Source organism: Chiloscyllium punctatum, chromosome 33 (assembly GCF_047496795.1).
Source record: "Chiloscyllium punctatum isolate Juve2018m chromosome 33, sChiPun1.3, whole genome shotgun sequence".
Classification (NCBI taxonomy): Eukaryota; Metazoa; Chordata; class Chondrichthyes; order Orectolobiformes; family Hemiscylliidae; genus Chiloscyllium; species Chiloscyllium punctatum.
Genome location: NC_092771.1, coordinates 25,066,070 through 25,091,550, shown reverse-complemented (window position 1 = coordinate 25,091,550; position 25,481 = coordinate 25,066,070). Strand labels below are relative to the sequence as shown.

Genomic DNA, 25,481 nt, shown 5'->3' with positions numbered 1-25,481 from the left:
TCATTGCCAAATTTGCCACGTCCTCTTGTTCAGTTTGTGGGTAGAATAGAATACTATGAGCAGGACTGGCCCTTCTCCTTCTGCAGCGTACATACCCCAGTGATCGGACCAACCTAGCTCCCCAGCTGGGAGGGCAACACTCTCATTCCTTTCCCTTCAGTCCCACAACCAGCTCTTTCCCAATTCTCTCCTGTGGCTGCATAGTGGGATGGGGGAAGCTTGTGTGCGTGAGACACAAACAGAAGTTGCTGGAAAAGCTCAGCAGGTCTGGCAGCATCTGTGGAGAGAAATCAAAGGTGTTGTTTTGGGTTGAGTGACCCTTCTTCAGAGCTGGGCTGTGGTTTATGGGTACCACAGACCTTTGGCTCTACTGCCCACAGAGCTTTCTCCATGTGTAGGCCCAGGCTGAGGGGCCCCTTTGGAAAACAGGAAGTGTTACAGCCTAGTTCAGTCATGCCCTCCAGTGTGGTGCTTTCAGAAGAGATATAACCAGGGATTCTTCTGTCAAAGGTAAGGCTATGGGTGATGAGAAGGTGACTAGATGCAATACTCCTTCTAACTAAATAGCATTGTGTCCAGTGGCAGCACCTAAGTCAGCTAACTGAGCCAAGATCGGGGAACACACTTGGACCTTACTCCACCTGTGTGGTTCAATACATCAATACCATTTCCTCATTCCAATAGCAGCTCCCTCACAGCATTATCTGCTGGACCACTTTCGATCATCAAAGGTGGGGGTTGAGAGAGGAATAGAACATAGAACGTAGAACAATACAGCGCAGAACAGGCCCTTCAGCCCTCAATGTTGCGCCGACCTGTGAACTATTCTCAGCTCGTCCTCCTACACTATCCCATCATCATCCATGTGCTTATCTAAGGATTGTTTAAATCTCCCTAATGTGGCTGAGTTAACTACATTGGTGGGCAGGGCATTCCACGCCCTTACCACTCTCTGAGTAAAGAACCTGCCTCTGACTTCTATCTTTAATCTATCACCCTCAACTTGTAGCTATGCCCCCTTGTACAAGCTGATGTCAACATCCTAGGAAAAAGACTTTCACTGTCTACCCTATCTAATCCTCTGACCATCTTGTATGTCTCTACCAAGTCCCCTCTTAGCCTTCTTCTTTCCAATGAGAACAGACCCAAGTCTCTCAGCCTTTCCTCATAAGACCTTCCCTCCAGACCAGGCAACATCCTGATAAATCTCCTCTGCACCTTTTCCAATGCTTCCACATCCTTTCCGAAATATGGCGATCAGAGTTGTACACAGTATTCCAAGTGTGGCCGCACCAGCGTTTTGTATAGTTGCAGCATGATATTGCAGCTCCGGAACTCAATCCCTCTACCAATGAAATCTAACACACCGTATGCCTTCTTAACAGCACTATCCACCTCGGTGGTAACTTTCAGGGATCTATGTACATGGACTCCAAGATCCCTCTGCACATCCACACGACCAAGAATCTTTCCATTGACCCAGTACTCTGCCTTCCTGTTATTCTTCCCAAAATGCATCATCTCACATTTAGCTGCATTGAACTCCATTTGCCACCTCTCGGCCCAATTCTGCAGTTTATCCAAGTCCCCCTGCAACCCGCAACATTCATCCACACTGTCCACTACTCCAGCAACTTTAGTGTCATCTGCAAATTTACTAATCCACCCACCTATGCCTGCGTCTACGTCACTTATAAAAATGACAAACAGCAGTGATCCCAAAACAGATCCTTGTGGCACACCACTAGTAACCAGACTCCAGGCTGAATATTTTCCAAGAAAATTTCTTCCCGAAGTTCCAAGGCTGGGTTTCAAAGTCCTGTTCTTTCCACCTCTCCTAGGAGATCACGTGGTTTTCCCAGGGTATAGGGAAGGGCAGATTGGATCACATATATACCATGATACACAGGGTATTGCAAGTGTGTAGGCCGAACTGCCATTGCCTGGAATGCTATGCTAGGAGTTGCACTCTCTTTAGCACCACCTGTTCTGCATGACCATCACACCAGGTCCATCGTAGGATAACCTTCCAGTATAACCAAAGGATGACTGTCAGTCTCAACTTGTAAATTTGTAGGTGCAACATCCCCATATCCATAAGAAATGCCAAGCAGTCTGGAGAGGATAGATTGGGAAAACCTGTTCACCCAGGTGGAAGGACTGAGAACCAGGGGTTATGGATTGAAGGTCATTGGCAAAAGGAGTAACAGAGGTCATGAAGAGTAAGCTCTTCATGCATCGAGTGGTTGGACCTGCCCAAGAGCTCAGTGTAGATAAGGTCAACCCAGACCTTCACAAGGGAATTAGATCATTATCTGAAAAGGACCAAAAGGCAGGGCTACGGAGAGAAGGCAAGGAGTGATGAGTTGCTCACATGGAGAGCCAGCACAGACACGCTGGGCCAAATGGCCTCTTTCTGTGTCATAACCATTCTGCGATATTATAGCTCAGTACCAAATAATGTTAACAAAATGACCTCTTTCTGTGTCGTAACATTCTGCAATTATAGCTCAGTCCCAAATAATGTTAATAAAAGCCGATTGGTTTGGTCCTCCTGGTCATTGAATTCACGGTCCTTCGTCAACCTGCCTCAACTCAGTCTCCATTCTCTGGATGGTTGGGACTGATGGACTCATCTCCAGCCAATACTACAAACCAAAATGGAAACTGCTGTGAATGCGTCATGTTAGTCTTTCAATTCCAGTTTTTGGGTGAAGTGCAAGTAATTTAACAGACAGCCCAAAAGCCTCATTATTGGGAAACCCTGGAACTACTGCACATCAAACCTGCCTTCAGATTCAGAGGAACAGCACAGTCAGAGCAGACTAGCAGGGGGCTGGAGGAACACAGCAAGCCAGGCAGCATCAGGGGGTGGAGAAGTCAACATTTCGGGTCAAGCTTATCCTGATGAAGGGTCTCAACCTGAAATGTTGACCTCTCCACCTCCTGATGCTGCCTGCCTTGCTGTGTTCCTCCAGCCCCCTGCTTATCTACTTTAGATTCCAGCATCTGCAGTTTTCTTGTCTTTAGCACAGACAGAGCAGCTGACCCCTGAGATTTGTAAATGAGTGTTCACACTTTGGAAATATAACGAATGGACTCTGAAATCAGCTCAGGCGCCATACACTCCACTGGCACATTCCACTTGTGTGGGTCACAGAATCATTCAGATGGTTCTTCTATAACATGATGGTAGTGTTCTTATGCAACCCCCGTATAGTACAAAAATTGCGCTTCAGAAACAGCGCTTAAAGCATTGGTGATGTAATTGTGTTACAGCCAATACATGTTTTAGAAGTTTGCGTTTTAGATAGTGGCCCCAATTCGGTAATCACGTTACAGTGAATTCACATTAACAAAACACACATTAAAGCAGAATGACCAGTAGGATCCCTACAGTGCAGATAGAGGCCAATCGGCCCATCGGGTCTGCACTAATCCTTCAAATCTCTCTGCTTCCTCTTTTCAGAACATTAATCACTGCTGTACTGGATCCTGGACCATGAATTTGACACTCACTTCTCTGCTGTCTCTGGCCCATTATTTCAAGCTTGGTGTTCAGCAACTCCCCAAGATTGCGCCCACAGCACCACTCCCCCTCAAGACATCCTTTAACAGGGAGAAGTGCTGAACTGGTCAAGGAACACCACAACCGCCAAGTCACAGGCCACCATGACTTGGACTCGCTTCCCCATTCCTTCACTGCTGTTGGATAAAAATCCCAGACCTCAGTACACAACACTGTCGGAGTGTCATCACCACAGTGATGGCCCAAGCCAAGCATCTTCTCCAGGGAACTGGATTTGAGCAATAAGTGTGGCCTTTGTCAACACAGCTAATCCTAGAGAATCTCAAAACAAAAAGCCAATCCTTTCGACATTCAGTCTGACAAAGCCAGGGATAGAATGTGTTCATTGAACATCTCAGTCATGCCTTTGCTTCTACGTATTCTGTGAAATCAGACCAACCGCCCCCTTCTCCCACCTTCTTACTGATTAGGTGGCCATACAGGACACTGGGATCTTGCCCTGTGTTGGCTACTTGCCTTTTCTCATAATTCCTCTTTGCTTCTTAGCTGTTTTGCACCTCTCCTCTGAACCTTCTGCATTCCTCTTAATTCGTGATTTCATTTTCTGCCTGACACTTGTCAAAAGTATATTTTTCTATCTTTATCTTAATTTCTACATCCTTTGCCATCCAGGCAAGCTCTGGATTGACTTTTTCGACCTTTCCCATTTGAGGGAATGCACCTCGACTGTTCCTAAAACCACCTCCCCTTTGTAGGTAGCACATTGTTTACTCATTGGTTTTCCTTCTAACCTCATTCCAGACGATCCTTCCCAGCTCGGATCTTGCCCTATTAAAGTCTGCTCTCCGTCAACTGATGTTTCTCACTCTGGAATGTTGCATGTCATTCGCCTGATGAACAGCTTTTGCCTGAAACGTTGATTTTCCTGCTCCTCGGATGCTGCCTGACCTTGCTGTGCTTTTCCAGCACCACTCTGATCTTCATTCTCCACCATTATCCTAAACCCTATGATACATGGAGAACATTTAGGAAACAGTAATCTGACTGACTCTTGGTCCACTTGGCCCACCTTATTTCCAAGAAGCTGGCCCAACAATGCATCCTTCCTTGTTGGAATGGGAACATACTAGTAACAGGAAACTCTCTTGGCCCTCACTGCCCATTCACTACAACTCTCCCATTGTAACGACTCCATAATGTTGACACTCTCTCTGTAACTTCCCTGCAGATTTGTTCTTCTACCTCCTTCCCACTGATTGCAGATCTATAGACTACATCCCGCAATATAATTGTACCCTGTTTATTCCTTAGTTCTAGCTTAATGGACTCTGTGCTGAGACCCTCTGTGACATCTCTTTCTCCAGCACTGCGATGTACTCCAACACTGTTACCCCTCCTTTTCTAATTTTTCTCAACACCTTGTGCCCAGGAACATTTAACACCCAGTCCCAACCTTCCTTGAGCCAGGTCTCTGTTATCACCATAACATCAAGGTCCCACCTGGCGATCTGTGCCGAAGACTCTCTGACTTTATTTATTATGCTCCGCGTGTTCCCATATACGCACAGTAACCCTGCTGCAGACTTCGTTTATTTCCTTCCTTCTTCTGACTTTACTTACTAACCAGCTGCAGTCTGTGCTAATGTCAGTGGTCAATTACTCTCGACTGGCCATCTAGCAAAGATGGGGGCACACCTTGTGGATTCGTAGGTTCTTGCGTGGCCTGATGAGCCCATACTCCTTTTGGTCATTGCCTTGCGCGGGACATACTTTAAGGTACATTGTTTGTCGGCAGATACACAGTCCTTGACAGATCCAGTTCCAGTGGCAAGGGGATCTTGACAACTGTGAGGGTTGCCCTCCTGCTGTAGCCTCATTCGTTGACATCAAATATCTTTGACCTTAATCACTATTGGGGACTTGTTTTGAATTGCGCCGTGATTTGTTCCTCCCCTCTGACCCTTGGCTGGCCCTGCCAGGAGCAGAGAATTCCTGACGACATTGCTCTCGGGATCAACGGAACACCCAAGCCTCCCCACTGCAGCGAGATGACAATCCACGGAGATATCTACACCCGTTGAGCCAGTTGCATCTGGAAGTATTCTGCGAAGTCTAGACCCGGCCTAGTTCTCTCTCGGTTCCCACACCCCTGCCAAGGTCCGTCAAAACCCTCCCAATGGCACGAGCAAAGTGCTCCACGTGGAACTCAGTCCCAGCTCTGTTCAGGCTTTCTGCAGACTCAGTCCTGGTGTCCCAGGAATCTAATCTCTCCCTCCTTCACCGTCTCTCCAACCACACATTCATCTGCCTTATCCTCCTATTTCTGCACTCGCTTGCACATGGCACTGGGAGCCATCCAGAAATGACTATATTTGTGGTCCTGTTTGCTACCTTTCTAGCTCGCTCCTGTTTGCAGGACCACATTCCCCTGCCTGCCCCAAGTCACTCACACCAACATGGACCATGACCTCCAATTATTCACCTCTCCCCCTGCAGAATGTCCTGCAGCCACTCTGTGACACTCTGGACTCAGGGAGACAACAGACCATCCCGGACTGCCATCTGCTGCCATAGAGACGCCAGCCTGCTCCCTGAGCTAACGAATCACGCAATTTCTTTCTTCTTCTTTCTCTATTCGACAGCCCGGAACGTGCTGCCCAAAAGTGTGGCAGGAACAGTACTCCCAAAATAAAGAAAACATTGCTGGAAAAGCTCAGCAAGTCAAAGCAACATCTTTGGAGAGAAATCTGAGTTAACATTTCAGGTCCAGTGACCCTTCTTCAGAAGTTCCAAAAACAATGAACTGGACATATAAAATAGAGACAAAAAAAATCTTAAATGTCAACTCAAGTCATTTCAGTAGCACTTGTTGTGCTGTCATTAATCAGCAGGAGGAGATAATGTTCCAGAGAACAATTGATTGAACTTCAATATGAGTTAGCAGCTACCCAGTTGGCTAACGCTACATTCTCATTAGAAGGGTGAGTTTTACTGGTTCACAGAGCTGATACCCTCAACGCAAACCTGTACGGTTTTCTAGACAGCGGAGACCACGATTTATATTCAAGATGCCTTTTATGTACGAGTACTGCCAGTACTGTATTGCAGTCATTGCTGGAGTTTCAGACTATTTTTCGGAGTCAGCACTCTGTACAATGCAGAAGGAGTGCTGTATGCTGACCAAAGGCTTCTTTAAGAAAGGTCCCATGGCATACTTCCAAAGAACTGCTCTCCCCCAGCTAATATCTATCTCTCAATCAACACCATTTAAATATCACAACCTGAATGTCCGTCAGATCTTGGTGTGGGCAAAAACAGTGGTGGCCATTTCCTACATTACATTAACAAAGGTACTTTGAAAGGAACATTCAACTATAAAGTCCTTTGGGATGCCCCTGAGGTTGTGAAAGGTTTTTTTTTTCAAACCCCTTGCTGGATAACAAGCTCCAATCGGTTTAGTTGTTGCTAACCAGTTGTTTTTGGTTTTCTTTCATCTTGGCATGTACAATGTTGAAAATGTGTTGCTGGAAAAGCGCAGCAGGTCAGGCAGCATCCAAGGAGCAGGAGAATCGACGTTTCGGGCATCAGCCCTTCTTCAGGAATGAGGAAAGTGTGTCCAGCAGGCTAAGATAAAAGGTAGGGAGGGACTTGGGGGAGGGGCGTTGGAAATGCGATAGGTGGAAGGAGGTCAAGGTGAGGGTGATAGGCCGGAGTGGGGGTACAATGTTGTCGAGGTAACGATGAGGCTTTGACACTGGTTAGTGAGAAGGTGTCACAGTATCTCCAGGTGAGGGCAGATCCACAAACAAGTTCAAAGGTTGCTCTCCAGGATGCCCCTGTTCCACCAACACTTCCATGAAAATAGCTCCATTGGAGGGTGCTGTGCGTTGGGAGGCATAGTGGTAATGCCACCAGGCCAGAACCCAGAGACCCAGGCCAGAACCCAGAGACCCGGGCTAATATAAGTTCAAAAGTGACATAAGTTCAAATCCCATTGTGGCAGCTGGTGCAATTTTGCTGTCCTACTCAAAATGAACTTTGTCCTAAATTTGTCTCAATTATTTCTTTCGTTTCTGTCAGTCAGTAAAATGGTGCTGAACTGTGGTGACTTACACGCATCTCACTGTATTTTCAGAAAAACAAGTGACAATAAATTGCTCTTCTATTTACAAGATTCTCTGGATCACTATTGGTCCTTATCCTGTCTGGCCTACACGTGACTTCAAATCCACAGTAATGTAGCTGACTCTTAACTGCTCTCTGCAAATGGCCCAGCAAGCTACTCAGTTAAGAACATAAGAGAGAAACGAAAAAAATCTCCACCCATAATTAAATACCCCACACTTGGAATAGATAATTATCAGTGCCAGAGAGATTGACTAAGAGTAATTAATGAGACTGACATTGAGGGTATTGAACCAAAGTGAACGGGATTTAACTCTGTGGGTTGAATGTAGTTCATTCCTACAGTTTTCGTTCTTCCATGAGATGTCAGCATTGCTGACAAGTCCAGCATTTGTTGCACATTCCTAAGGTCTCTTGAACATAAGAACTCGGATCTGGAGGATGCCACTCAGCCCCTCGAGTCTGTCCCACCATCGCTTATGATCATGATTCATCTTTCTGGCCTGTTCTCCATACCCCTTAAACCCATTGCTAATTAAAAATCTCTCCATCTCTTCCTTAAGCTTACTCAATGTCCCAGCATTCACTGGGGCCGGGGCTGGGGGAAAGAGGAGTAAATCCCACAGATTCACAAGCCTTTGAGAGAATTCCTCTTCATCTTGGCTCTAAGTTTGCCATGCCTTCGCTTATCGCTATGACCTCTTGCTCTAGATTCCCCACAGTGGGCAAAGTGTACCCTATCTCTACTTTGTCATTCCCCTTTAGCATTTTGTATTCCTGCGTGAGATCTCCTTGAAATTTCAAGAGACCTTAGGAATATGCAACAAATGCTGGACTTGTCAGCAATGCTGACATCTCATGGGAGAACGAAGACTGTAGGAATGAACTACATTCAACCCACAGAGTTAAATCCCGTTCATTTTGGTTCAATACCCTCAATGTCAGTCTCATTAACTACACTTAGTCAATCTCTCTGGCACTGATAATTATCTATTCCAAGTGTGGGGTATTTAATTATGGGTGGAGATTTTTTTTTCCCTTTCTCTCTCACTTTCTGTACCCGATTTGGCATTGAATCTAACGACTCTATAATATACATTCCCTTCTCAGTCTGTTTATTTCACAATGTTTCAGATGGATTAAGGACTCAGTCCGGTCCTGAATTTGCAGCTTCCTTCCCTGCATCACGGTTGGCTCAGGCCAGGAACATGCCAAGCAAAACTTTAAAATATAAACTTCGAGGAGAAAGTGAGGGCTGCAGATGCTGGAGATCAGAGCTGAAAATGTGTTGCTGGAAAAGCGCAGCAGGTCAGGCAGCATCCAAGGAGCAGGAGAATCGACGTTTCGGGCATGAGCCCTTCTTCAGGAAGGGCTCATGCCCGAAACATCGATTCTCCTGCTCCTTGGATGCTGCCTGACCTGCTGCACTTTTCCAGCAACACATTTTCAGCTTTAAAATATAAACAACATGTTTCGAGGATGAGTTTAATTGAGAGCAGATGTCATTATATCCTCTGGCACTGCAGATTATAGCCCTTTGGTTCTTGGTAAATTGCTGAGGCCCTGATCAATTCAAACTTTGAGGATGTTTCTCTTTGTTGTTTCTTTCCAGGCATTCACGTCTTTATTTACATCTCCTGAGTTTGGCTATTTCCCGGTTTCTATCTGTAAACCACGAGTGAACAAGGGACTGTATCATTTGTAAAAGATAGAGTCATACAGCATGGGAGCACAGTGGTTCAGTGGTTAGCACTACTGCCTCACAGCACCAGAGACCAGGGTTCGATCCCAGCCTCGGGCGACTGTCTGTGTAGTGTTTGCACATTCTCCCCGTGTCTGCGTGGGTTTCCTCCGGGTGTTCTGGTTTCCTCCCACAGTCCAAAGATGTGTAGGCCAGGTGAATTGGCCATGCTAAATTGCCAACAGTGTCAGGTACATTAGTCAGGGGTAAATGTAGGGGAATGGGGCTGGGTGGGTTACTCTTTGAAGGGTTGGTGCGGACTTGTTGGGCTGAAGGGCCTGTTTCCATACTGTTTGGAATCCAATCTAAGCACGGAAACAGACCTTTTGGTCCATACCAACCATAATTCCAAACTAAACTAGTCCCACCTGCCTGCTCCTGGCCTATGTCCCTCCAAACCTTTCCTATTCACGTACTTACCCAAATGTCTTTTAAATTTTCTAAGAGTACCCATATCCACCACTTCCTCTGGAAGCTCATTCCACACATCTCTGTTAAAAAATTACTCATGTCTTTTTTAAATCTTTCTCCTTTCACCTTAAAATTATGCCCCCTAAGGTTGAAATCCCCCACTCTAGGGAAAAGACATCTGCCATTCACTTTATCTGAACCCCTCATGATTTTATAAACCTCCATAAGGTCACCCGATAAGATCCAGTGATTCTTTCCAGCTCTCCACTGGCGTCGTTTCCATTTCTTTGGCACTTTCCATGATGCCAGGATTTCCCAAAGGGTTTTATATTCAAAAGCCTGGAATGCAGGTACAGTTTGCAATGTAGGAAATGTGGCGGCCAATTTGCACACAGCAAGCCCTCTGAAAAGTACTATAACTTTTATAAAGGAGATTGACTGAGGGGTAGACATAGGTTAGGAAGCAGAGACATTCTGTCCTTTGCTCCAATTGGGATCACCAACCTCTGATTATCTGCTATTTGTGGGAGCTTGCTGTGCGTCGCATGATTCCTACCGTATCCTACCTTACAACAATTGGTACTTTACAAAATTCACTGTGAAGTACTGAGCTCTTGAAAAGCGCTCTATGAATGAAAGCTCTTTCCTTCCTCTCATTGTACTCACAAGCAAGGGACAAAGGTAGTCTCCTGCCTGTCGGCAAAGATGGTAAATGTCAAAAAGGATGAGTCACACCTACCCTCAGAGACATTCTCCAAAACCTGGGTGACTTTTTCTTTCTTCAGGATGTGCCTTTTGAGGTACTTCATAAAGATTCCTGAGCTGTACTCTCCATCCTGTACCTCATAGGCTTCCGCATCTTCACACCTGTAATTCCAGCACAGATTAAAGATATTTTAACTTTCCCATTGCTTCCCACAGCTCCTTGCTGCCAGTTTTTTTAAATCATTTTCACTTTTGGTCCCCTAACGACCGATCGTCTCCTGATTCGACAGCAGCACTGGGCGACAGACCGGGCCACGAAAAAGCCACATGCGGCCAATGGTATCTCGGGAATAGGAAATGTAAAAATGGCCCGGTCAATGCCATTAGTGGACTCGTGACCTCAATCTTCACCGTGAACATTGGTAAAACATCAACATACACATCGGGTTGGAGCAGGAGCAAACCATTCTGAGCCTGCGCTGCATTGAATAAGATCGGATTGTAAACTCAATTCCACATTCCCACCCATCTCGGATATCAACAATCTGTCCAACTCTGCTTTCAAAACAGTCAAAGGATCGTGACTCTAGAATTCACGATCGCAGAGTGCGGTGGATGCCAGGACATTGAGCAAATTTAAGGAGGAGATAGACAGATTTTTATTTAGTTGAAGGGTTAAAGGGTTCTGGAGTGCAGGCAGAAAATAGAGTTGAGGCCCAGAAGAAATCATGCATTATCGTATTAAAGGAGACTCTCAAGGGGCTAAATGGCCTCCTCCTGACTCTTCAATACTTACATTGTCTTCTTCAAAAGGCAGTGGAAGTAGCGAGAGTCCCAAAAGCTAATGATCCGTTTTATGAGAAAGAAATTCTCCGCACCTTTGTTTTAAATGGGCGATTCCTTATTTGAAGCCATTATCAGCAGTTTGAGATTCTCCCATGCCCTGTCAAGACCCCTTCGTTCTTATTGGGTTCAATTGAGTTGAACTTTGCTCTTCTGAACTCCAGCAGGATGCAAGCTGAGCGGAGTGTAAGAGATTTGGTTTTTTTTTCCCCCAAAGAAAGTAATCACCATTTTCTCAGTCAGTGAACTGTGTTGGATAGAAATGTTTTTTGAGAAAGAGTTGATTCGAAATACTGACTGTGTTTCTCTCCCTCTCCACTGAAACTGCCAGAGCAGCTGAATATTTCGGATTGTAGACTTTAAGATGCAGAGTGGAATTAGGCCATTCAGCCCAATGGGTTTAGATTAGAGTGGTGCTGGAAAAGCACAGCAGGTCAGGCAGCATCCGAGGAGCAGGAAAATTGACATTTCGGGCAAAAGCCCTTCATCGGGATTCAGCCAATGGGGTTACTCCAGTATCCAATGAGATTATGGCTGATCTGAAAATCCTCAACTCCATTTTCCTGCCTTTTCCCCATGACCCTTGATTCCCGCACTGATTAAAAAACTAGCTCAGCCCTTCAGCCCAACAAGTCCCCACCAACCCTCTGAAGAGCAACCCACCCAGACCCGTTCCCCTACCCTATATTACTCTATATTTACTCCCTAACTAATGCACCTAGCCTACACATCCCTGAACACTACGGACAATTTATCATGACCAATCCACCCTAACCTGCACAGTTTTGGATTGGATTGTGGGAGGAAACCGGAGCACCCAAAGGAAACCCACGCAGACATAGGGGAGAATGTGCAAACCCTACACAGACAGTAGCCTGAGGCTGGAATCAAACCTGGGTCCCTGGCGCTGTGCCAGGCCCAATTTACTCAATAACCTAATTTCAACAGCCCTCTGCAGTTACAAATTCCACAGATTCACTCCCCTCTGAGCGAAGAAATTCCTCATCATTGCTGACTAAAATATGTAACCCCTTTCTCTGAGATTGAATCTTCTGGTAACCTTCTGTCTCCCACGAGGGACAACAACCTTTCCACATCTTCCCTGTTAAGAATCTTGCATGTCTCAATAAGGGCACCTCAATCTTCTAAACTGCAACAAATACTGGCCCAATCTACTTTAGATTCCTGCAGCACTCTGCTTTCGTTAGGATGATTTGGAGATGCTGGTGTTGGACTGGGGTGTTCAAAGTTAAAAATCACAAATCACCAGGTTACAGTCCAACAGGCGATCCTGTTGAAGGAGCGTCACTCCGAAAGCTAGTGCTTCCAATTAAACCTGTTGTATTATAACCTGGTGAATTTTAACTTCATTAGGATGGTGTGGGATATCTGTGATGCAAACATGGGAGTAGTGAAGCGTATTTATCCATATCGTGTCAGGGTGCACAAGGAGTTTCGTGGTGAGAGGGGTGTCACCGAAGCCATAGTCACGGTTGATTAGCAATTTCTACCGGACGGCATTACTGCTGGTAGGAGCACCCTGAGCTCTGCCGTCTTGTCGGAGATGTGGCTTGACGGCCGCGTCCATGCCTTGCAGACACAATCTTGTGGGTTAAGCCCCACCCAAGAGGCTGGAGCAGGCTGTTGGCTAATGCACCGGGTCAGAGCTGCATGTGTTGGAGGTGCTGTCTTTTGAAGCTGCATTAAACCAAAGCCTATTCTTGCTCTCTCAAGGGAACAGCAGAGATCCCCAGGGCACTGACTAATATTCCTCACTCAACCAACATCACCAAAGAGATTTTTCCAGTGTGTGTGTGTGTGTGTGTGAAATCAACTGCCATGTTTCCTTCATTCCAACAGTATCTCAAAACTGCCACAGTGCAAAGGTAGGCCATTTGGCCCATTGTGCCAGCAATGATTCTATCCCCTCCTGCCTTTTCCCATATCCCTTGCACGCCATTTCTATCCAATTAACCATCTAGTGCCCTCTTGAATGCCTCAGTCAAACTTTCCTCAATCACATTTCCAGGTAATACGTTCCATACCCTTTCGACTCGCTGAGGGAAACAGATTTTGCTCGCGTCACTTTTGCTGCAGAGGAACACTCTACAGCTGTAAGGGCTGAGAGACACAAGTTTCCATTTTCTTTTCACATTTTAAAGTGAGATGTCTAGACTGGCAGTTACAAGACAGTTTCTCTGGTCTGCACCATAGCTTTGTCATCCCAGGCTGAGCCAATGGGGCAACACTGACCCTGGAGCTGCCCATGGGAATCGTGGGTTTTCAGGGGGGGCTTTGGATAGAAGGTCACAGAACTGTTACAGCCTAGGGACCACCATCAGGAGATAGTTCAGCATGAAAGCCATTTAAGGAGGAATTTCTTCGGTCAGTGGTTGATGAACGTTTGGAATGATCTATCCCCCAGGACCATCGAAGCTCAGTCACTGAGCAGGTTCAGCAGAGAAATTCAGTTGGTTTCTGGATGACATTACGGGAGAGTCAGTAGGAAAGGGGCATCGAGGAAATGATCAGACATGAACTGACAGGTTCGATGGGCTGAATGGCCGACTGCTGTTCCTGTGCTCTGCATTCTCTACACTGCTTTCAGCTCTGTCCAAAGTTCAGCACCTAAAAATAAGCGCAATTCTCCAGCTGAAGCCAAACTAGCATCTTAATCAAAATCAGCATAACCTCCTTGTTCCTGCATATTGTTTGCTCGTTCTCCCCGTGTCTGTGAGGTTTCCTCCAGGTGCTCTGGAATCCTCCCACAGTCCAAAGGTGTGCAGCTTAGGTGGATTGACCATGGGAAATGCGAGGTCACAGAGATAGGCTAGAGAGTGGGGGGGTGGGCAGGATTGGTGGGGTGCTCTTCAGAGGGATAGTACGAACTTCATGGGGTGAAGGGCCAGCTTTGAGAAAGCAAGGACTGCAGCTGCTGGAGATCAGAGTCGAAGAGTGTGGTGCTGGGCAGTGGGGTTTTTGGTGCAAGTCCTAGAAACATTCCCCGAGGACCGGGGCTGGGGGGGGGGGGGGGGGGAAGAGGTTTCTATCCTTCTTTCGGTTGAAGGCGTGTGGGAGATGTGTGGGAAGTGACGGAAATGTCACGTGGGAGGGGAAGGGGATATCCTGGAGTGGAATTGCTCCTCCTGGGAGCAGATACAGCCAGCTTCCACACTGTCGGGATTCTATGATTCCACTGCATGTTCCAGTTAATAAAGTCTAGGGCACCATAAGCTTTATCAACTACTCCCTGGCGTTGTGTGATTTTCAACATTGTCCACCCCAGTCCAACACCAGCACCTCCACATCTTGGCTTTAAAAGGATGACACTTGCAAGTTTTATATTATCTACAAATGTTGAAATGGCAGCGGTTTTACAGAATGTGGTGTCAAACTAAGTCAGCAGAATTAAGGATACAGGTCAGACATGACCGAAGTGAATAAAGGCCAGGCTTGAGGGGCTGAATGGCTTTGCCCAGGCCATAGTGTCTCTGAGGTAGAGATAGATCTTCTGAGGTTGTGGAGACAATGATTGGGGTCCAGGAAGGAAGGGTTCAGTCCTTTGCCTGACCTAGAAGGGCTGGCACCAAACACAGGAAAGGCACATCACTACCATTCACTCCCAGACTGGAATAGCAGAGGAATACTCACGTCGCGTATCCATAGACGATGTTCCCAGTGGGAGCAAGTGGCTGTAGGTCTGAGGGTAAGTATTCCTGATTATACCTGCAAAACAAATGCAGAAGGTTTCAGTGACATGACTCAAGCCTCTCAAAAGCAGACAGATGTGTGAGACAAAGAATGGATTTGAAGCTGCGATGTGGGTATTGCAAAGACTGGGATGGGGTGCAGGCGTTCCTGTCCTGAGGCATTCTGGGTGAGGGTCTGCAATCATGTGACTCAGGGGAATCAGCGTGGCACCACTGACTGGTTTTAGTCCTTAGCTCAGTTTAGCGGGTGGTCAGTGAAACACCAACACAAAAATCCTAACCCTCAGTTCACAGTTTGGTCATCTGGAGGTAGAATGTGGACAATAGTTTTAATCAAATGGTTTGGATCTATTATGACATACCCCATTGCCACTGGAATTTGAAACTGGATGTTCTGGGCCAGAGGTAGGTACACTACCCAGTGACTCAAAAGCTCTTGGTGTTGTCCTATATATTAGCTGCTAATTGAGAATCCACGGGGCAGCTAGTTAGAGTCATACAACATGGAAACAGACCCTTTGGCCCAACCCGTCCATGCTAACCAGACATCCTAAACTGATCTCGTCTCATTTGCCAGCACTTGGCCCATATCCCTCTAAACCCTTCCTATTCATGTACCCATCCAGACACCTGCACTTGTACCAGCCTCCACCACTTCCTCTGGCACCTCTTCTGTAATATGAACTCTTTTCAAGACATCACTATTTATATCCCCAAGTTCTCTCACTTCCACATCCTTCTCTACAGCAAATATTGACATGAAATATTCAATTAGCATCTCATCCATCTTCTGTGGTTCCATACATAGATGGCTTTGCTGATCTTTAAAGGGTTCTATTCTCTCCCTGGTTACTCTTTTGCCCTTAATGCACTTTGGATTTGCCTTAACTCTAATTTGCCAAAACTATCTCCTGTCCCTTTTTTGCCCTCCTGATTACCCTCTTAAGTACTGTCCTTACAGTCCTCTCAGGATTCCCTCAGTCCCAGCTGTCTGTACCTGATATTGGCTTCCTTGTCTTAACCAGAGTCTCGGTTTCTCTAGTCATCCAATATTCCCTACACCTACTGACCGTCCCCTTCACACTAACAGGAACATACTGTCTCTGGACTCTCGTTATCTCATTTTTAAAGGCCTCCGACTTCCAATCACCCCTTCACCTGTACCCAGCCTCCTCAAACCTACTTTCGAAAGTTTTGACAAAGGATAGGTTAGACTCGAAACGTCAGCTCTTTTCTCTCCTTACAGATGCTGCCAGACCTGCTGAGATTTTCCAGCATTTTTCTCTTTTGGTTTCTTTTATTTCGAAAGTCCCTGTCTAATACCGGCAAAATTGGCCTTACTCCAATTTAGTTTTGATCAGTTCTATCTTTTTCCATAACTATTTTAAATCTAATAGAGTTATCTCAAAGTGTTCCCCACTGAAACCTCAGTTACTTGCCCTGTCTTATTACCCAAGAGAAGGCCAGGTATTGCTCCTTCTCCAGTCGGTATAGCCACATCTTGACTGAGGAAATTTTCTTGCACATGCTTAACAAATTCCTCTACATCCAAACTAAGACTGTCCTGTCCCAGTCTATGTTTTGAAAGTTAAAACCATTATAACCCTTACAGATATCAGAGCTCCTCTTACATATTTGCTTTCCAATTTCCCACTGACTATTGGGGGTCTGGAATACAATCACAACAAGGTGATCACCCCTTTCTTATTTCTCAGTTCCACCCATATAACTTCACTGGACAATCTCCCAGGAATATCCTCCCTAAGCACAGCCGTAATGTTATCTCTGATCAAAAATTCCACTCCCTCTCCTTTCTGGTCTCCCTTTGGCATCCATAACCCCAGAACATTAAGCTGACAGCCCAGTCTAACACTCAGCCACCTTTCTTATAAAAACTGTGATATCCCAGACCCATATTCCCCATCTTGCTCCAGGTTCATCTGCCTGACCTGTCAGGCCTCTTGCATCGAAGTAAATGCAATTCATCATTCTTATCTCATTCTCTGCCAAGCTCTTATCTGCCTTGTCCGATAGACTTACTCCCCTTGTCTGTCATACCAGCCTCACTCTCTTCTCACTATCAGTTTGGTTCTCAAACTCCCAGGTAGGAAATTAAAAACCAGGAAAAGACATAGCCATTGGGTGTGTGATCTCAGTACCTACACTCACATGGTGAAAGCATGAGAACTGTAATCATTTTATGAACATATAAATTGCATTTAGTTTTACGTCTCACAACTTTACCAACAGAGTGTGTTTTTACTCTAGTTCTAGACAGTTCTATTCACCCATGCATCAATTAAACATCTCTCTCCTGCCTTTAAGAGATTCCTTAACTTTTTGATCAAGTTACCTCACTTGCCTATAAGTGAAACCTTATTGAGTAACACTCCCATGAAGCAGCACCTGTCACGTGGTCAGCGTGCTACACAAGTGCACAACTTTGCTGAATCCTTGAAGAAAACATACCAGCACAAGGTTCTTCCGTAGCTCAGAGTCTCGAGAAACTCCGTGCTGCTTAATTTCCTGGAACTGCAGCCGTTCAATAGAACACTGATAACATACTGGGGACTACAAAGGTCACTGTATAGGCCAATGCTGCTTATTCAAGAGGCTTGAACACGCGCACCAACAAGAACAGCGTCTTCTCTGCTGTTATTAGACTGCTGGATGGACCTCTCTAACTTCAAATAATGTTGATCTTGCTTTATGCACCCCCTGTGCAGAGAAACATTATATGCCTCACTCTGCCTAAATTCCCTAAGATCTGGATGCCCTTGATCTGCCTGTACTGCCTTGTAAAACAAAGCTTTGCACAGTACTTAGGTCCATGTGACTGCAATAAATAAAATGACAATTTTCAGCTAAATATCCATTTAATGAGATTGAGGGGTTTGGGAAAAAACGAAACTCGCATCTATATAGCATTTTGCATGACGAGTGGACACCTCAAAGCTCTTTGCAGGCAATAAACTACTTTTTGAAGTGTTGTCAGGTAGGAAATGCTGTCGCCAACATGTGCACAGCAAATCAGCAATGTGATGACAACAGAATCTGGTTTTTTAAATGTATTCATGGTATATGGGTGTCAGCATTTGTTACTCATCCCTAGTTCCTCTTGAGTAGAATGGCTTGCTAGGCCACTTCAGAGAGTCCACCACCATTGGTGTGGGCTCAGAGTGACATGTAAGCAAGGCCAACGAAGGATGACAGTTTCCTTCTCTGAAGGACGTTATTAAACCAGATGGGTTTTTAAATGACAATTAAGAGCAACTTCATGGTTATTAGACCTTCAATTTTTGTTGAGTTCAAATTCTGCCATTGGCTCTGGTGGGATCTGAACTTGGGTCCCCAGAACATTACCTGGATCTCTGGATTTCTAGGCCAGTGACAATACCACGACACCATCCCTAACTTCCAAATATAGAACGATCAGAAAAGCTACAGCACCAAAGGATGCTGTTCAGCATACTGTCTTCAGGCTGGCCTAGAGAGGAGGAGAGTTCTCAAATCTAGCCCCAACTTCCTGCTCATATCCTGCAGCACTGGGGGGGGGGGGGGGGGGTTAGACAGCCACAAGAGTTTATTTTTGAATGTGAATAGTTCTGCCACCACTAAGTTTCATTTCTTAGTTTCCTTTTAATTTCTCCCCTGGTTTTTTGGATCTCCTTCTCAGCTCATGTTGAGCTCCGGGCATTTGAGGGGCTTTTTTGCCTCATCTGACTCTGAATGTTCTGACATTTTTGGGGCAAGGCAGGGAGTGGGGTGAGACGGTGGGGGGGAGGGGCTTGGTTGAGGGGATTGGGGAGGGAGGGCGTTAGTTGAGTGGGTTGGGGAGGGAAGGGGTTGGTTGAGTGGGTTGGGGAGGAAGGGGGTTGGTTGAGGGGGTTGGCAAGGGAGGGGGTTGGTTGAGTGGGTTGGGGAGGGAGGGGGTTGGTTGAGGGGGTTGGCGAGGGAGGGGGTTGGTTGACAGGGTGGGGGAGGGAAACAGTTGGTGGTTTGGGTTGGGGAGGGAGGGGGTTGGTTGAACGGGTTGGGGAGGGAGGCGCTTGATTGAGTGGGTTGGGGAGGAACGGGGTTGGTTGAGAGGGGGTTGGTTGAGAGTGTGGGGGAGGGAGGGGGTTGGTTGAGAGGGTGGGGGAGGGAGGGGGTTGGTTGAATGTGTGGGGGAGGGAGGGGGTTGGTTGAATGTGTGGGGGAGGGAGGGGGTTGGTTGAGTTGGTTGGGGAGTGAGGGGGTTGTTGAGTGGGTTGGGGAGGGAGGGGGTTGGTTGAGTGGGTTGGGGAGGGAGGGGGTTGGTTGAATGGGTTGGGAAGGGAGGGGGTTGGTTGAGACGGTTGGGGAGGGAGGCGGTTGGTTATGTGGGTTGGGGAGGAAGGGGATTGGTTGACAGGGTGGGGGAGGGAAGCGGTTGGTTGAGTGTGTTGGGGAGGGAGGGGGTTGGTTGAGTGGGTTGGGAGGGGGTTGGTTGTGTGGGTTGGGGATGGAGGGGGTTGGTTGAGTGGGTTGGGGAGGGAGGGGGTTAGTTGAATGGGTTGGGGAGGGAGGCAGTTGGTTGTGTGGGTTGGGGAGGGAGGGGATTGGGCAGGGAGTGGGTTGGTTGTGTGGGTTGGAGTTGGTTGAATGGGCTGGGGAGGGAGGGGGTTAGTTGAGGGGGTTGGGGAGGGAGGGGGTTAGATGTGTGAGTTGGGGAAGGAGGTGGTTGGTTGAGTGGGTTGGGGAGGGAGGGGGTTGGTTGAGTGGATTGGGGAGTGAGGGGGTTGGTTGAGTGGGTTGGTTGTGTGGGTTGGGTAGGGAGGGGGTTGGTTGAATGGGTTGGGGAGGGAGGGGTTTGGTTGAGTGGGTTGGGGAGGGAGGGGGTTGGTTGAATGGGTTGGGGAGGGAGGGGGTTGGTTGACAGGGTGGGGGAGGGAGAGGATTGGTTGAGTGGATTGGGGAGTGAGGGGGTTGGTAGTGTGGGTCGGGGAGGGAGGGGATTGGTTGAGTGGGTGGGAGAGGGAGGGGATTGGTTTAGTGGGTTGGGGAGGGAGGGGGTTGGTTGTGTGGGTTGGGGAGGGAGGCGGTTGGTTGTTTGAGTTGGGGAGGGAGGGGGTTGGTTGTTTGGGTGGGAGAGGGAGGGGATTGGTTTAGTGGGTTGGGGAGGGAGGCGGTTGGTTGTTTGGGTGGGCGAGGGAGGGGATTGGTTTAGTGGGTTGGGGAGGGAGGCTGTTGGTTGTATGAGTTGGGGAGGGAGGCGGTTGGTTGTTTGGGTTGGGGAGGGAGGGGGTTGGTTGACAGGGTTGGGGAGGGAGGCGGTTGGTTGTGTGGGTTGGGGAGGGAGGCGGTTGGTTGTGTGGGTTGGGGAGGGAGGGGGTTGGTTGACAGGGTGGGGGAGGGAAGCGGTTCGTTGAGTGGGTGGGGGAGGGAGAAGGTTGGTTGAGAGGGTGGGAGAGGGAGGGGTTTGGTTGAGTGAGTTGGGGAGGGAGGGGGTTGGTTGTGTGGATTGGGGAGGGAGGGGTTTGGTCGAGCGGGTTGGGGAGGGAGGGGGTTGGTTGTGTGGGTTGGGGGTTGGTTGACAGGGTGGGGAGGGAGGGGGTTGGTTGACAGGGTGGGGGAGGGAGGGGGTTGGTTGAGTGGGTCAGGGAGAGAGGCGGTTGGTTGTGTGGGTTGGGGAGGGAGGGGGTTGGTTGACAGGGTTGGAGAGGGAGGGGGGTTGATTGAGAGGGTGGGGTATTAGATTCCCTACAGTGTGGAACAGGCCCTTCGGCCCAACCAGTCCACACCGACCCTCTGAAGAGTAACCCACCCAGACCCATTTCCCTCTGACTAATGCACCTAGCACTATGGACAATTTAGCCTGGCCAATTCACCTGACCTGCACATCTTTGGACTGTGGGAGGAAACCAGAGAACCCGGAGGAAACCCACGCAGACTTTGGGCAGAATGTGCAAACCCCACACAGACAGTCGCCCAAGGCTGGAATCAAACCTGGGACCCTGGTGCTGTGAGGCAGCAGTGCTAACCACTGAGCCACCGTGCCCCCCTAAAATGATCTGAATTTTTTTAAATCACTGGTGAGTGAGGGCCGTTGGCTGGGCCACCATTTATTGCCCATCCCTAGTGGCCCTTTCTCTGACTAGTATATTCCCAGCAGCATAGTTACCTTGAAACCTTTCTTCAGCCCAAATGGCATCATTTATTGCACCTTCTGGTAACTCATCCTCACTCCTCACAGATACGGCTGTTTCTTTAATCAATGCTGCACCCCTAATCTTAAATCCTCTCTTAAACCAGGAATGAGCTGCTTTATCTTCCCTTTCTTAGGATTCTTCTTTCAGAATATTGGGAATATAACTATCACAGCAATATTATTCTGTACACGGAGTGGCGACGGACAGTTTAAAATCTCTTCACACAAATGGGAATCCTGACAGCACAGACTCCATTATTTCCGCAATTATTTTTCAAATGCAATTTCTTAAAGCAAGTGTCCGCTAGAGAGAGGAGAGAGGGTGGCCGTACCATTTCCGACACATATCCAACAGGAGGACATTCAGGGCTGTGTTCTTCACCTGCATCTTGCAGAGGATTTTCTGAACGTTGATGCAGTTCTCTGGTCTGTACGGGTTTGGAGCATTTACTGGTACCATATAGTTCCTGCCTGAACACTCGTAGCCATGCCCGGCATAGTAAAATAGAGCTGTTGGATCAAAAACAGGGGAGAGAGAGACAGAGAGAAAATGAAATACATCCAACTATATCTTCAGAGACATCCTACAGAGAGATAGGGAGTGAGAGAAAGCAATTTCCTGCATGCTGTGAAATGTGTCCAGTTTTAATTACCAGCTCCACAGTCAGACTTTACACACTCAGTCTATCTCTTAACTTGGTTCCTCACCTTTGGATGCAGTGTATTATCTATTGCAACTCCTTGCATTATACCGCAGTTTTCAGAACTGTTAGATTATTCCATTTCCAAGACCACTAATGAAATGTCAAACTAAATACTAACAACTTTCTTGATAATTTGTTCATTTACAGAATGCACATTACACACATCTGCTCCCTCAACACCACTCATATCCCAGCAAGCTCTCTTTATAAGTACTCTAAATAGTGAATTCAACAACACTCTTCACCAGTGAATGTTAACAGTATAATTAACCTACCATTCACACATTAGTGACACTAACACAGACAGCATGTAGTCCCAGACACCCACCTGTACGTTTCAAACCCACAGAGGTGAACTTACCAGCCCTCTTATCTCAGAGTCAGAAGGTTGGAGGGAGGGGCTTGAATACAGGATCCACATGTCATCAGTTTTGTGCAGTACTGATAACATGCTACACCGTTGGCAGTGCAAACCTTCAAACATCAAACTGAGACCCTGTCTGCCTACTCAGGTGGACATAACCATCCCATGAAGCTGACTAAAACCAATTTGTAACTTCTGCTAATTTTGGGAATGCACAGAGTTTACGTCACATACACAGACTATCCACATGAACTACCTGTCAGTATACTCTAGTCAACTGCATGGGTTTCCTCCGGGTGCTCCAGTTTCCTCCTACAATAAAAAGATGAGGTGTGGTGAACTGGCTATGCTAAATTGCCCACAGTGTCCAGGGATGTGTAGGTTAGGTGCATTAGTCAGGGGAAATGTAGATAAATAGAGTAGGGGAATGGGTCTAGGTGGGTTACTCTTTGGAGGGTCAATGTGAACTTGTTGGGCCCAATGGCCTGTTTCCAGACTGTAGGGATTCTATGAACTCTACCACAAATGCTGTTAATAACGTTTAAATAAGGAGGCAGAATGGTTTATAGTATTCCAAGTGCAGGTGTACCAATGCCCTGTACAGTTACAGGAAAAACCTTGGTTTTAGAGAGTCATACAGCACAGAAACAGATCCTTTGGCCCAACCAGTCCATGCTGATAATAATCCTAAACTAAACTAGTCCCACCTTCCTGCACTTGGCCCATATCCCTCCAAACCTTTCCTAGTCATGGACTTATTCAAATGTCCATGAAATATTGTAACTGTGCCTGCATCCACCGCTTCATCTGGAAATTCATTCCACACATGAACCAATCTCTGTGTTTAAAAATAAAATTGCCTCTCATTTTTTTAAAAATCTTTCTCCTCTCACCTTAAAAATATGGCCCCAGTCTTAAAATTCCCCCACCCGAGGGAAAAGACAGTTTTCATTCACCTTCTCTATTCCCCTCACTACTTAATAAACCTCCATATGGTCACCTCTCAACCTCCGACACTCCCAGTGAAAAATGTGCCAAGCTATCCCAGCCTCTCCCTATAACCCAAACCCTCCATTCTCAGCAACATCCTGGTGAACCTCTTCTGAACCCTCTCTGGCTTAATAATATCCTTCCTCTAACAGATAGAGGAAACATGTTTGCAAAATTTGTTCACAGCGAGTTCCTCACACAAGACACCAGACAGGACCTCCCTCACGATAGTGGGGGAGGGTATTTCAACTGCACTTGATGTGGCAGGCTTAGGTCACATTCTTAAAATCGTGCTGACTGCTTCATGATGATGGGGGGGGGGGGGAGGGGGAGGTCTGGATGACTTCATTGTTTAAAGAATCCAGTCTAAATATAAGATCTGCGTATACGTCCTTCGCTGGGATGGGTGCTGGATTCTCTTTTGTTTTGACATTTATATAAATGGTTTGGATGAGAATATAGAAAGCACGGTTTGTAAGTTTGCAGACAACACCAAAATAGGGGCACAGTAGACAGTGAAGACAGTTTTCTCAGATCACAAAGGGATCTTGATCAAATGGGTCACAGAGCTTGTGCACACAGAAACAGACCCTTTAGTTTAACTTGTCCATGCCGACCACATATCTCAAATTAATTAGTCCCATTTGCCAGCACTTGGCCCATATCCCTCTAAAGATTTCCTATTCGTACACCCATCCAAATGCCTTTTAAATGCTGTAATTGTACCAGCCTCCACCACTTCCTCTGGCAGCTCATTCCATGCACATAACATCTTCTGGGTGAAAAAGATTGGCCCGTAGGTGCCTTTTATATCTTTCCCCTCCCACCCTAAACCTATGCCCTCTAGTTCTGGATTTCCCGACCCCACGGAAAAGACCTTGTCTATTTACCCTCTCCATGCCCCTTATGATTTTACAAACCTCTATAAGGTCACCTCTCAGCCTCTCGATGCTCCAGGGAAAACAGCCCTAGCCTATTCACCCTCTCCCTTTAGCTCAAACACTCCAACCCTGGCAACATCCTCATAAATCTTTTCTGAACCCTTTCAAGTTTCACAACATTCTTCCGAAAGGAGGGAGACCAGAATTGCACACAATATTCCAACAATGGCCAAACCAATGTCCTATGCAGCTGCAACATGACCTCCCAACTCCTACACTCAATGCTCTGACTAATAAAGGAAAGCACCAATCCTTGTGGCACTCCACTGGTCATAGGCCTCCAGTCTGAAACGCAACCCTCCATCACCACCTTCTTCTACTTTCGAACCAATTTTGTATCAAAATGGCTAGTTCTTCCTGTATTCCATGTGATCTAGCCTTGCTAACAAGTCTACCATGAGGAACCTTGTTGAACGCCTTACTGGAGTCCATTTGATCACGTCCACAGCTCTGCCTCATCAATCCTCTTTGTTACTTCTTTAAAAAAACTCAATCAAGTTCATGAGACATGATTTCCCACACACGAGGCCATGTTGACTATCCCTAATCAGTCTTTGCCTGTCCCCCAGGATTGCCTCCAACAACTTGCCCACCACCGACATCAGGCTCACTGGTCTATAGTTCCCTGGGCTTGTCCTTACCACCCTTCTTAAACAGTGGCACCACGTTGGCCAACCTCCAGTCTTCCAGCACCTCACCTGTGACTATCGATGATGCAAATATCTCAGCAAGGGACCCAGCAATCACTTCTCTAGACTCCCACAGAGTTCTAGGGTACACCTGATCAGGTCCTGGGGATTTATCCACCTTTATCCATTTTAAGACATCCAGCACTTCCTCCTCTGTAATATAGACATTTTTTTAAGATGTCACCATCTATTTCCCCACATTCAGTATCTCCCATGTCCTTTTCCACAGTAATTACTGATGCAAAATACTTATTTAATATCTCCCCTATCTCCTGTAGCCCCACATTTCGGCTGCCTTGATGATCTTTGAGGGGCCCTATTCTCTCCCTAGTTACCCTTTTGTCCTTAATGTATTTATAAAATCCCTTTGGATTCTTCCTACCTCTATTTGCCAAAGCTATCTCATGTCCCCTTTTTGCCCTCCTGATTTCCCTCTTTAGTATACTCCTACTGCCTTTATACTCTTCTAAGGATTCACTCGATCTATCCTGTCTATACCTGATATATCCTTCTTTTTCTTGACCAAACCCTCAATTTCTTTAGTCATCCAGCATTCCCTG

The 25,481-nt window shown here is 46.8% G+C and overlaps 1 protein-coding gene across 2 annotated transcripts in view; it reads right to left on the bottom strand.

The window, feature by feature from the left end:
• The window catches only part of malt3 (MALT paracaspase 3), a 142,523-nt gene that overhangs the window by 19,756 nt on the left and 97,286 nt on the right, over nucleotides 1-25,481 (bottom strand). For both annotated transcript variants that reach the window (XM_072553158.1, XM_072553159.1), the window contains 3 exons: nucleotides 21,566-21,743; nucleotides 15,006-15,080; nucleotides 10,546-10,673 (listed from right to left, as the gene is read on the bottom strand). In XM_072553158.1, the coding sequence (XP_072409259.1) occupies nucleotides 10,546-10,673; nucleotides 15,006-15,080; nucleotides 21,566-21,743 (381 nt within the window). The remainder of the gene's footprint in view (nucleotides 1-10,545; nucleotides 10,674-15,005; nucleotides 15,081-21,565; nucleotides 21,744-25,481) is intronic.